Genomic DNA, 13,396 nt, shown 5'->3' with positions numbered 1-13,396 from the left:
TGCCAGGCCTTCTCCCCTCTCCTTAGTTCTTCCTCCAAGTTCTGGATAATGTGTGGAGGTCTATCACTTCATGCTTGGTCCAGAGAGAGAGAGAGAGAGAGAAAGATTGCACCCCTCTGCTGAGTTCTTTGACATGTGCAGAGAACTCATGTGAGTGGTCAGCCTCGGCCCACACTGGGCTTTGAAGACACTTGGAAGTAGCAAGAATTTCACACTCCTTCCAAGTGTCCAAATCCTGGTGTGACGTGAGAGACTGCCCCTGTCCAAATCCTGTGTGTGTCTCAGAAGACTCGGGATGGGGGCGTAGGATTGGTGCCAACATCAATAATTATTGACTACCAAGTCCAGCTGAAATTCTGTAGCCTTCCTACTGGCTATTTCCACCAGCAGCCACACATTTAAAATGTGTCATCTAGAGATGAAAGGGGCAGAACTCCTAGCCAATCACACCCCTTTGATCATTTCATCATGTACTCGGGGCCCTGAAGACTTCTAGACCTCGCTTATTTCTCGACTTCTTTAGCACCGCATTTTTACTTTTAATTTCCAAAAAACATGGAAATCTGTTTCAACAGAACACAAAGCATACCTGGGGCCTCATTCGTGGATTCCATCGTACATAGTAGTTTACCCATAGTTCCAGATGGCTTAAACTTGCAACTGGATACAGGACATGGTTTTCGTAGTTTACATAGAAAGGGTTACTGAATTCATCAGGCTGGCTATTAACATAGGACCACAGAGAGACAGTCCTTGTGCTTATTTCCTGAAAGAAATAACATTTTTGTCAAGCACACTTGCAAAAAACTATACTGCAATACATTGATTTTCAGGCTTCCTACACTTCAGGAACCATTTCTACAACAATCTGTTGGCTGAGGAACCCTTGTGTGTCTTCTGTGGGACTCCTGCATGCTGCAGAGGATTCTATAGACACCTTCTTGGGTATATTCGCATGCTGGGCTCATTGGTTTTGCTGCTGCCTCTTGAGAGCACACCCTAGAATGCCCTGCAAACTGACACTGGAACTTACCCAACTATTTCCTGCTGTTGTTAGTTCTGGGGAAGGCTGGCAAAAATGGACGAGCTGTCTTTCAGAGAAGCTTGGCTACCACTTCAGCTCTCCTCACTGAGGAACCATCAATAAGCTTCTGTAGAATGTCAGAGCTCAGGGGAATACAATTTGAACATCTCTGCTCCAATATGATCTGTAGCATAGGTTTTTAATTTAGAAAGCCATACACTGAGTTTCTGTGCTAAGGATTTTGAGAAATCATAATTCTATAATAGCTTCCGGGTGCCATTCTTTTAAGAATAGCTATATTTTGACACAGATACTGAATGAAGTCATTACTGATGATTTTTCAAGTTCAACTTTACTGAATAAACTTACATTTGAAATGCTATATTTCTACCTCCCTGGACAATTAATTTAAAAGTGGGATGGAAATTCAGGCATGTTTAAGAAATAATGGGCTTGAAGTAGCAATAGTGCACTTTTAACACTGAAAGTCATTAATCACAAGTAAAAAACATGGAAAGTAACAAAATAAAATGATGAGAAAAACACTATAATACAGAATAAATTAAGCAGTATACTGGAAAACAGGTATAATGTCTCTTTTCCACAGTTTCCCTATACCCACCTAAATACTGTGCTTTTATTAAATGTTCACATTTAGCTTTATTCACAGGGTTTTTAAAAATTCTATGACCAAACACAAACATCACTATAAAACCATTATTAAATCAAGGTTTCAGAATCAGAATTCTTATCAGCTTTATCTTGCAATTTTATACTCCTCCAGTGCTATAAAGCATCTGTTTCCACTACAGTTGTCTCTTAAACTGCATTTTAAAAAAGAAGAAGAAGCTGCATTAGATTATCCATTCATGAGAGGGAGCTGTCTGGTAGGCACATACTTGGTGAGAATGCATAATTCAGCTCCATCTTGTGGTGCAATCACGCAATTTGCTGTCTGGATCAGTCATTTAAGCAAAAACACAAAGGCCCTGTTTGAATAAACATTTTTTCTCCCTGGGATGAGGGGGAAATGTTCCCCTGTCTAGCACGTGCCTTCAGCCTGCTCTCACCAAGTACAAAGTAGCATGTGACTCAGCATGTTAAATTGGGTGCTGTACGCAGGATTTCCTGGCATGTACTATCTACGACCTTCATTCAACTCAGGTGTGTACAGGGAGACCCTGGCTACAAATAAATCTGGCACTGAACTTAAGAAGCCACCTTGTGTTGAGAACATTAGTCCATCTAGCATAGCACTGTCTACTCTGACTGAGAGCAGCTCTCCAAGGCCCTAGCCAGAGGGCTTTTCTAGCCCTTCTACCTATTAAATGGTGACTGAACCTGGGACCCTCATTCCAAACATGTGCTTTAATGCTGAGCTATGACAGCCCCTTTCAGGTTAAACAGGGTTACTTTCTGCCCTGAAAGACAGGGGAGAAAGTGTCTGAAGCTTTCTTCCACCTCCCTCAAGGGAAGAAGGATATTTGTATGGATAGAGCCAAAGAATCAGTCAATGAATACAAACTGTGTTGAAGACAAGAAGTTCCATCAAGTCTGCATTTTCTAGCTAAAAGTCAATGACTCCCAGAGCAAGCACCAATGAGACTCATTTACAAATTATACATATATCATTTACAAGTCACGGGGAGAAACAGCATTGCCTGTTCTTTAAGGGATGCACACTTCAATTTCAAACTATGTCTTGGCATAAACCAGGCTCGTAGTTTTGGCTAGAATGTTAACTGCTTTGAAGAGTGGAAATGTGTTTTCATCAATGATTCAAAAACTGTATTTGTGGTATTTGATGCCTATTTTTGCACATCAAAAGAAATATGAAAATTCATTTCTATGTGACATTTAAATACTTTCAGCTCTATGGAACACGCAAAATAACATCAAAAAATCCTTTGCCTAAAATCATTACACAGCTGATTTACCTCTTTTATTCGCTGATGTTCAGAGTTGTATAAAAAGGTGCCAAATAGACAGCTATAAAGATGATCCAAAATGGTGATCAAAAACAGTTCATTGAATTCAAACGCTGCTGGAAACTAAAGCAACAAAATACCTTGTTACATTTTTTAATAAGAAAAAACAATCCTGTTTTCATTTGAACCATATCCTCCACCTTTTACAAACACACACACACACACACACACACACACACACACACATATATCTAATGTAGAAGGCACAGCAAAGGCTCAAAAAGTCTCAGAGAACCAGGTAAATTGCAAGACTTGACAGAAGGGTGATGACTTAGCAGCTCAGGGCAAATGCCTTGTACTCTGCCTTGGAAGGCGGCTGGTTGGAAATATCTCCCAAAGAAATATCCAATTTCTCAGGAGTACAAGAATTCCTTTACGTTTGCAGAATCTGGGTGACCATACGTATTACATATGTAATATTCTATACTAGATAGACTGAAACTGAGATACTGTATGAACTCCAGTTGACTCTCTTGTTTGTGAAGTATTTTGCTAGAGAAGAGCTGTAATTAAAAAAAAAAAATTCTTTGATTTGGAAGGCTGCCTTCTTCCATCCTCCATCTTTCTGCTAGAGGGCCAGGTATTCAAGCTAAACACTGGGTCCTGCTGTCCATGCAGATCCACTTGCCTGCTTTCATGTAAGGGAGAAAAGAGAGCCTCAGATGAAGCACAATCAAGGATCTCTTACAGTAAGAAGGGAAATTAAGATTCTCTTATCAGGTGCTCCATCATTCAAGATTGTAATTCCTTGAAAGAGTTGTAGCAAAGCATGTCATCCACACTAGATCCCAGTGGCTGCGCTATCACTTGAATCCATTTTGAAACATCTTTTTATTGCTGGGATGTAGATTCAATTCAACTGGAGCAAAACCTGAGTTTAATAAGCTAGCTATTAAAACACTTGCCTATGATATGAGCCAGTGATGAGTAGTATACAATTTACCCCCACAACAGGTTTGCTGTAACTACAACTGAAATTATTTAGGAATCTATAGATTCTATCCAACAGCACAAGAGACGACTCTACACATGGACATAACCAGATGGTCAATATCGAAATCAGATTGATTATGTCCTTTGCAGCCAAAGATGGAGAAGCTCTATACAGTCAGTCAAAACAAGACCTGGAGCTGACTGTGGCTCAGATCATGAGCTTCTTGTTGCAAAATTTCGGCTTAAATTGAAGAACATAGGGAAAACCACTAAACCATTCAGGTATGACCTCAATCATATCCCTTCTGAATATACAGTGGAGGTGAGGAATAGATTTCAGGGATTAGACCTGATAGACAGAGTGCCTGAGGAACTATGGACGGAGGTCCGTAACATTGTTCAGGAGGCAGCAACTCAATCCATCCCCAAGAAAAAGAAATGCCAGAAAGCCAAGTGGCTGTCTGATGAGGCTTTACAAGTAGCTGAGGAAAGAAGGGAAGCGAAAAGCAAGGGAGAAAGGGGCAGATATATCCAACTGAATGCAGAGTTCCAGAGAATAGCAAGGACAGACAAGAAGGCCTTCTTAAATGAACAATGCAAAGAAATCGAGGAAAACAACAGAATGGGAAAGACTAGAGATCTCTTCAAGAAAATCGGAGATCTCAAGGGAACGTTTTGTGCAAAGACAGGCATGATAAAGGACAAAGAAGGCAGGGACCTAACAGAAGCCGATGAGATTAAGAAGAGGTGGAAAGAATACACAGAAGAACTATACAGGAAAGATCTGAATGTCCCTGATAGCCATGATAGTGCGGTCACTGAACTTGAGCCGGACATCCTCGAGAGTGAAGTCAAGTGGGCCTTAGGAAGCATTACTAACAACAAAGCTAGCGGAGATGACAGTATTCCAGCTGAGCTATTTAAAATCCTAAAAGATGATGCTGTTAAAGTGCTGCATTCAATATGCCAACAAATTTGGAACACTCAACAATGGCCGCAAGACTGGAAAAGGTCAGTTTACATTCCAATTCCAAAGAAGGGCAACACCAAAGAGTGTTCAAACTACTGCACAATTGCGCTCATTTCACATGCCAGCAAGGTGATGCTCAAAATCCTACAAGCTAGGCTTCAGCAGTATGCGAACTGAGAACTACCGGAAGTACAAGCTGGGTTTCGAAGGGGCAGAGGAACTAGAGATCAAATCGCCAACATTCGCTGGATCATGGAGAAAGCAAGAGAATTCCAGAAAAACGTCTATTTCTGCTTCATTGACTACGCTAAAGCCTTTGATTGTGTGGATCACAACAAACTGTGGCAAATTCTTAAAGTGATGGGAGTACCAGACCACCTTACCTGTCTCCTGAGAAACCTGTACGAGGGTCAAGAAGCAACAGTAAGAACCAGACATGGAACAACCGAGTGGTTCAAAATTGGGAAAGGAGTACGACAAGGCTGCATATTGTCACCCTGCTTATTTAACTTATATGCAGAGTACATCATGAGAAACGCCGGGTTGGATGAATCAGAGGTCGGAATTAAGATTGCTGGGAGAATTATCAACAACCTCCGATATGCAGACGATACCACCCTAATGGCAGAAAGCGAAGAGGATCTCAAGAGCCTCTTGTTGAGGGTGAAAGAGGAGAGTGCAAAAGCTGGTTTGAAACTCAACATTAAAAAAACTAAGATCATGGCATCTGACCCTATCACTTCCTGGCATATAGAAGGGGAAGAAATGGAAGCAGATTTTACTTTCTTGGGCTCCAAGATCACCGCAGACGGTGACTGTAGCCATGAAATTAAAAGACGCTTGCTCCTTGGGAGGAAAGCTATGGCAAACCTAGACAGCATAGTCAGAAGCAGAGACATCACCTTGCCGACAAAGGTCCGTCTAATCAAAGCTATGGTTTTCCCAGTAGTAATGTATGGCTGTGAGAGCTGGACTATAAGGAAGGCTGAGCGCCGAAGAATTGATGCTTTCGAACTGTGTTGCTGGAGAAGACTCTTACGGAGTCCCCTGGACTGCAAGGAGGTCCAATCAGTCCATCCTAAAGGAAATCAACCCTGAGTGCTCATTGGAAGGACAGATACTGAAGCTGAAGCTCAAATATTTTGGCCACCTAATGCGAAGAGAAAACTCTCTGGAAAAGACCCTGATGCTGGGAAAGACTGAAGGCAAAAGGAGAAGGGGACGGCAGAGGATGAGATGGCTAGATAGCATCACCGATGCAATGAATATGAACTTGAGCACACTCCGGGAGAGAGCGCAGGACAGGAAGGCCTGGCGTGCTATGGTCCAGGGGGTCACGAAGAGTCGGACACGACTGAACGACTGAACAACAACAACAACAAATAGATACTGGTGTAAGTAGCATCAACCACGTGTAAGCTGGGCATCCACCTACCCTTGAGATCTTCCTTTGCCTTCTCCCTATGTCTTTGACAACCCCATCCAATAAAAAGGCAAGAATACAACCAGGTGACTATCTTGTGCAGGTGAACTGATATGGTTGCCAGCAACTCATTTGTGCAAATCTGTTGCCATTACTTTTACTTAAACATTTCTTTTGTGTGACAAAAATGACAAATCTAAGAAATCAGTATCAAAGAATTAAAACCCAAGAGGACACCAAATACCCTTAAAGCCAGAGGGTGGCTTCTAGGGGTGAGCGGGTGGAGAATAGCTTTGTAAATATGTGATTTACTTAATTCAGCAGCAGTTAATGTAATAGATTGGTCAAATTAAGACAACAGTGGCATAAACCTTGTGAACCAGCACTGGGCCTGTCTGAACTGCTGCAAGTACAGGGTAGATAAGAACGAAGTTGTAGAAGGGGAGAAAGGCTATTCTATCTTATTATCTATGAGGATTAGAACATTAATAAATGGTCTGTATACTGAGATTAAGAAATGGTGTTCTCTGAAAAAATAAGACAAGCCTGTCTTATGAACCATATTACAATTTTTGAAATCATTTCACTCCCCTCCCCATACCAGAGCTGGTTATGTTTATTTCAAACCTCTTGCTGGATTCAGATTTTGCACACATATGGAACTGGCGAAGTTGTTTCACAGTCTTTGACTACAAGGAAACTAAACCGTTTATAGCAAGAACTAGGGAGCAACGAGGGAGATCACAAAAAAACAGAAAAGGCTGTTCTGAGTTAAGGGTCTTGCCCCTAAAGGGTTTTTGTTCCTTCCAGATGTTTGAACCATTCTGTAAGTTTTTCTCCTGCAAAAGAACCGCATGCCTTTCCTAAGAGGAAGCAACGTCCAATGTATTTTTAACGGACTGCACTACAAAGAACAGGATAATGCTAAACATCTTGTTCATGCAAAGTTTAATACCACCAAATCATAGAAAAATAAGTAGGTGTCTTTCCTGTGAGTAGCAACTATAACAAGGCCCCAATTTTCTAGCAGCAAATGCTTAATATACAGAAAGGTCCTGCTTGAAATTCAAGTTTGTTGTTTTTAAATGACTGTGAAAGGAGCATTACTTAAATTCACAATAATATTAATTAGGAGCTAACAAGGGGAATATTTGGGCACATTATTGTCAAGTAAACCTATAGGCCGTACATCTATTCTTAAGTCTCAAATTCCTTCATTTCTACCTGGTCATGGTGCATTTGATAGTCTACTTCCAGTGCTTCCAGATTAGAAGTGTGCAACAAGACAATATCCAGTGTTGTCGTGTTTTTCACTGGGGAATGGGGTGGGGAAGAGGGGGAGAGAACTGAGATGTCACTAGGGATTTATGGGTGCGGTTTGGTTTCGTTTGGTTTCCATCTTTTTCCTCCATTCCCTTCTCCCTTTTCAAAATTGAGAATGGCAACTATGCAACTCCATATTCAAAACCAGCAGCTCCCCTTTTTAAAATCAGAGTATCTTGTATAAATCCTGTGCAATGCCTATTATTTCACAAAAAATAATCAAGGACATACTTCCCCCCGCAAATCTCTCACTTTTTGAATCAGAAATTATACATTAGGGAACAAGAAGACAGCACACACATGCACCACATTACATTAGGAGGATTTCCAGTCATATACCAGGTGAACGGGGCAACCATTTACCAAAGTGGATTACCACTGAGGCGAGCAGTTAGAGAACTGGAGAGACCTGGGTTCAACCCCCCACTCAGCCATGAAGCCCAGGGGTCCAGAACCTCAGGCCCAGGGTCGAAATCTAGCCCTCCTGGGATCCCCAGAAGGCCACACCCACTTCCCCCCGGTCCTGTCCCCTTTCCACAAACCAATGATAGTTTGGTGATTCCCTGACTATGGACAGTTTCCCCTCCATTCCAAAAGGTTGAAATGCTTTTCCTAAGTCTTAGTTTACTTCAGTAAGAGCTTTACGCTAAACTATGCTGGTATTTTTGCCCCCGCCTCCTGTTGCTTTTGGACCTGCTAAGCACTGGAAAGTGCCCCCCAAAAGCTTCTCTGAAATGGAATTTGGCTGTCAGGCTGAAAGAGGTTCGCAGAATATACACGTAAAAAATAAATCTGTAATGTTCTGTCAAGTGGCAAGAAGAATTTTCTGTACACACACAGATGTGTGACAAAATTCTCCTTGCTACTTGTCAGAACAATACAGATATTTAAGCTTACTAAATGGTTACATGCACAGTATCATAAATTACCACTTGGTAAATGGATCTTCTGTATTCATCCTACTGGCACACAAAACTGCAGTGAGAATCTTTGTCACTCTCCAAGCCAGTACAATTTTCAAGGTGCCAATACCACAATATTTACTGCCAAATGGTGCCAGTGGAGGCTGTAACACTGGGCCACAGTGATAGGTTCAGACTGCAGTGTCATCAGCATGCAAATGACATGCACCACTACTTCTCTTTTCCACCATCTAACCCTGGGGAGGTGGTGGAAATTCTGAACCGGGGTCAGCAAGCAGTTTGGGGATGAATGAGGGCAAACAGCCTGAAGTTCAGTCCTGACACGATTGAGGTCCTGTGGATTAGGAAACCTATCAATTTGGATGGAGATATGCACCATTCTGGATGGGGCTGCGCTCCCACTGAAAAGTCAGGGATACAGTCTGGGGGCTACTTCTCGACTCAGCGCTAATGATGCAGGAGCAAATGGCACCAAGCGGCCAGGAGTGCTTTTTACCAGCTTCAGCTGGTTCACCAACTGCAGCCCTATCTGGAGAAAGCAGACCTTGCCTCAGTAACTCATGCTCTGGTTACCTCCAGACTAGATTACTATACTGTGCTCTGCATGAGGCTGCCTTTAAGGACAGTCCACAAACTTCAATTGGTACAGAACACGGTAGCAAGGTTGCTTGTGGGAGCAAGGCAAGTAGAACATGTTGCACCTATTCTGTATCAATTACATTGGTTACTTATCTGTTTGCAGGCTAGTTTAAAGCTTTATGGCCCTAAGTGGGTTGGGACCTGGCTCTCCGAAGGACTGCCTGCACCTGTACAAGCCTGCCCATGCACTGAGATCAATGTCTGGGCCCCTGCTTTCAGGACCATCTTTAGGAGATGTTCATTTGGTGGGTACCAGGAGCAGGGCATTCTCAGCGGTGACCCCATATTTGTGGAATTTGCTCCCTGACATTTGTCCAGCTCCATCATTTAAAAAAAAAATTGAAGACATAATTCAATCTGCATCTTATTAATTTCATAAATTGCTGTCCTGTTCATTTTATATGTTTGTATATATATCTTAATAATTATTTTATGTTTGCCTTATTGCATTATTTAATATAATATAATATAATATAATATAATATAATTATTATATTGTTCTATTTACAGTTTGCACACTGCCTCATGAGGGCTTTAAGTCCTGAAAGGCGATTTAGAAATCTGTTAATAATAATACATTAATTAATTAACAAGGACAAGTGCAAAATGAGAATTAGATACCTTTATGATATTATGTAAAACAATAATTATATACCTTTATGATGTTAAGAGAATCTCAAATACCATCTGCTTTATAAAACATCTGCTCTAAACTGTAATAAATACAATGCATCATTATTAATTTGTCCTGAATAGGCAAATCTCAGAGTTTGTATATAAGAATTAGATGTCTTTGATATGTAAACTAGCTAGTTCATCACAAAGAAGCTACAAGCAGCAGCTTCCCAGTCAAACTGAACTTGAAGATTCTAAGATCCAGCTTATCCATATCATGTAAACTCAAAGTAATCAGAAAATCCTACACACTTTTCACTTTAAAATTTCTGTTTCTTGCTTTGAATTTTGTTTTGTTACATTAGAGATGTTTTATCATGCCACTACCTGACATAAACTGGGTAGAAAAATATTTGCTCAACATTCAGTTGAAAAATTAAAAAACTAAATCATTCCCATTAGTAAGGAGCTTCTGCTGAATCAAGGGCCCATGAAAGGCCTTTGATCCAGCAGAAGCTCCTTACTAATGCAAGAGAGGTGCTACCTTCTACGCTGTTCCAGAGACTTCCCCAAACCTCTGGAGAAGATTTGGAGGGGGGGGGGACACACAGGGGGAATTGGTGAAAATCACTCCCCTTCCATTAGCAGACACCAGGAGCAGCCTTTCCATGAGCTTAACTCCACTCATAGGATCTTAGGATCCACTGTGAGCAATTAATAAACACTGACCTTGTAGTAGAATTATTTGAGGTAGTTTATTTTCTTGGGGTACAATCCTATGACAGAAAAAATGGCCTACAATTCCCAGCATCCCCCAAGCCAGCATGGCCAACTAGGGAGTGCTGGGAGTCGTAAAACTTTTTTCTGTCCAAACATGCATTGGATTGCACCCTTAGTCTCCCAAAATACAAGTGTGGATATACTTTAGATAACAAAAGATATGTCTGAGCATTTCTAAAACACCACAGATTTAAGAATTTTCAGCTTGGCAGATGTTTAAAATTTTACTGTGTGTGCACTGAACTATAGTTACAAAAATTCATTTAAGCATTATTCCACTGCCCCGAAGGAAATGTGACCTTCTATCTGGATTAGAAAAATTAAAGGGATCATTATAAACATGCTCTTACCTGCTTTGTCATTTGCCAAACACAGTCTACGAACTGAAGAAAGATAGGTGACCTGTCAGCATCAGCATGGTCATCATCTCCATGACCTACTCGCTAGTGGAGCAAAAAAAGAATCCTATGAGCAAGACTTCCTTCTTTATCAAATGTATTTATTTTAAATAACCTTTCAAGAGCAATGAAGGAGTGCATCAGGAACACTTGTTCTCCAAACGATTAAGTACTAAATATCTACACTGAAATAAAATAAATCACCTTCAGGTCATCTGTCAAACCCAGTAGCCTGCTGGGTTAAAAAACAGGATAGAGAGATGACAGAAGTGTTATCGAAATTTGAAGGAGGCAAAATCCAGAAACTTTTGAACGTACTGTAATATTTGCATGAACTCAGAGGCACCTACATAACCTAGGAAGCAGTCAGCATTCTATGCAGGGCTGAGACTGAGAGCTGGAGCAAGCCAGTTGACGAGGCTTGCAGCAGAGACTACAGAGTCAGGATGAACAGGGCAATTACCTCCGTGAGTCATGGAAACAATCATCAGCCATTGAGCATGCTGACTGTCAGAGGCAGATGCAATCATAGTGTTGGAAAGGACATCAGAGATCATCTAGTCCAATCCCCTGCTCAATGCAGGCGCTACATTGCCAGCTACAGCATCCCTGACAGGTGGTCATCCAGCCTCTGCTTAAATACCTCCAAGTGAAGGAGAACCCACCACCTCCCAAGGCAGTCTGTTCCACTGCTGAACAGTTCTCACTGTTAGGAAGTTTCTCCTAATGTTTAGCCAAAATTTGCTTCCACCTGTTGATTCTAGTCCTGCCCTCTGGAGCAGCAGAGAACAAATCTGCTCCATTTTCTGCACGGCAGCCATTCAGATCTTTGAAGACCACTGTAACGTCTCCTCTGAATCTTCTCTTCCCACGGCTCTTTCAACTGTTCCTCATGGGACTCAGTTTCCAGACCCTCACCATCTTGGTTGCTTTTCTCTGGACGTGCTCCAACTTATCAATGTCCACCTTAAAATGGGGTGCCCAGAACTGGATACAGTACTCCAAATGCAAACTGCCCAATGCTGAATAGAGCAGGAGAAGCTTGAGAAAAGGGGAAAGAGAAGCAATTACCACTCTTGAGAACTGTCCAGCAATGGAATCCAGCAAAGAGGATATCTGCTTCAGTTTGAATTAAGAGCAGCAAAACAACTTCATTAGGACAGTGCGGCGTTAGGAGAGATGATTCACTGCTGTTAACTGAATTGTTTACTTGCTTGTTAATGCTGGGGTATGGGTATGTAATAATGGTTGCTTTCACTTTTAAAATACATTATTTTTTCCAAAGAGCAGCTTCCCTTTTCTACCTGCCATGCCGTATTATACTTACCATTGCAAACCGATGTCCAAAACTCATCCATTCCTTCTCTATGAGGACCTCAAAGCCTTTGATGGTTCTGTAATGGCTGTCCAACATAAGCATGGCTAAAGAGGTAAGCTGAGCTGTACGGTCCCAGCCATCGCTGCAGTGTACCACCACGGATGTTTTACCAGACTCGATTTTGTCGGCAATTCTCACTGCTCCAGCAAGAAGCATCTTTAGAAAGAAGGAATATTCCAGATTGAAGCGTTACACCAAGGCACCAAGGCAAACTGTCGGAAGAAGACTTGGCATAAGAATGCAAGAACAGCCTTGCAAGACTTGCGCAAACATCTATCTAGCCTAGGGTTCCATCTTCAACAGTGGCCAGCTGAATGCCTCAGGGACCTTACAAGAAGGATTTAGTGATGGCCTTTCCCTGGAATACCAGACCACCTGGTATTCAGAGGTCTATTGCTTCTGAACATGGACGTTTAATTTTGTTATCATGGCTAATAGCCATTGATAGACTTATCCTCCATGAATGACACTCAGTCAATGCACTGAATACTTATAGTGGTATAACTTCATTGCCATCAGCATTTCCCAATGTAGGTGGGTGAACAAATCTCACCAGAATAATAAACCTTATACATCAAATATGAACCTGAAATTCCAGTTGCAACTCTGGAAAATACAAATTAGGATTATATCACGCACCTACACTGCAAACTGCTGAGCAAGCTGAGAGAGATGAAAGCACTATTACATATATATTCTAAACTGATCCCACCAAGAAGGCATTTTACGAAGAGCAAAGTCAATAATTAGACTGGGCAAGTGTCATATTCTAACCAGTATATTTTGAAATTTGGTTAACAATTTGAATTATGTATAAAGCAATAAACAGAATTCTTGAGAATTTCCCCTTTCTCTGTCTTCTTAGAAAAACCTCCACTGAATTTTCTGCTGCCAATACACTGTTAACAATCTGTGATAGGACTACAAGACACACTACACATAATATGATGATCTCCTGAACAATATACTACAAATGTTTCAATTCCATTTATCTATGCCATG

General features: G+C 41.4%; 1 protein-coding gene across 10 annotated transcripts in view; it reads right to left on the bottom strand.

Moving 5' to 3' along the window:
• Positions 1-13,396, bottom strand: part of MTMR1 (myotubularin related protein 1) — a 55,566-nt gene that overhangs the window by 11,206 nt on the left and 30,964 nt on the right. For all 10 annotated transcript variants that reach the window (XM_084813706.1, XM_084813708.1, XM_084813707.1 and 7 more), the window contains 4 exons: positions 12,344-12,550; positions 10,969-11,061; positions 2,962-3,075; positions 590-766 (listed from right to left, as the gene is read on the bottom strand). In XM_084813706.1, coding sequence (XP_084669832.1) covers positions 590-766; positions 2,962-3,075; positions 10,969-11,061; positions 12,344-12,550 — 591 coding nt within the window. The remainder of the gene's footprint in view (positions 1-589; positions 767-2,961; positions 3,076-10,968; positions 11,062-12,343; positions 12,551-13,396) is intronic.

The sequence above is a fragment of the Heloderma suspectum genome, chromosome 9 (genome assembly GCF_057233095.1).
Source record: "Heloderma suspectum isolate Gila_16-S chromosome 9, 16-S_ref, whole genome shotgun sequence".
In the NCBI taxonomy this organism is placed as follows: domain Eukaryota; kingdom Metazoa; phylum Chordata; class Lepidosauria; order Squamata; family Helodermatidae; genus Heloderma; species Heloderma suspectum.
The sequence above is the reverse complement of the archived record's forward strand: the minus strand, read 5'-3'. Positions and strand labels throughout refer to the sequence as shown.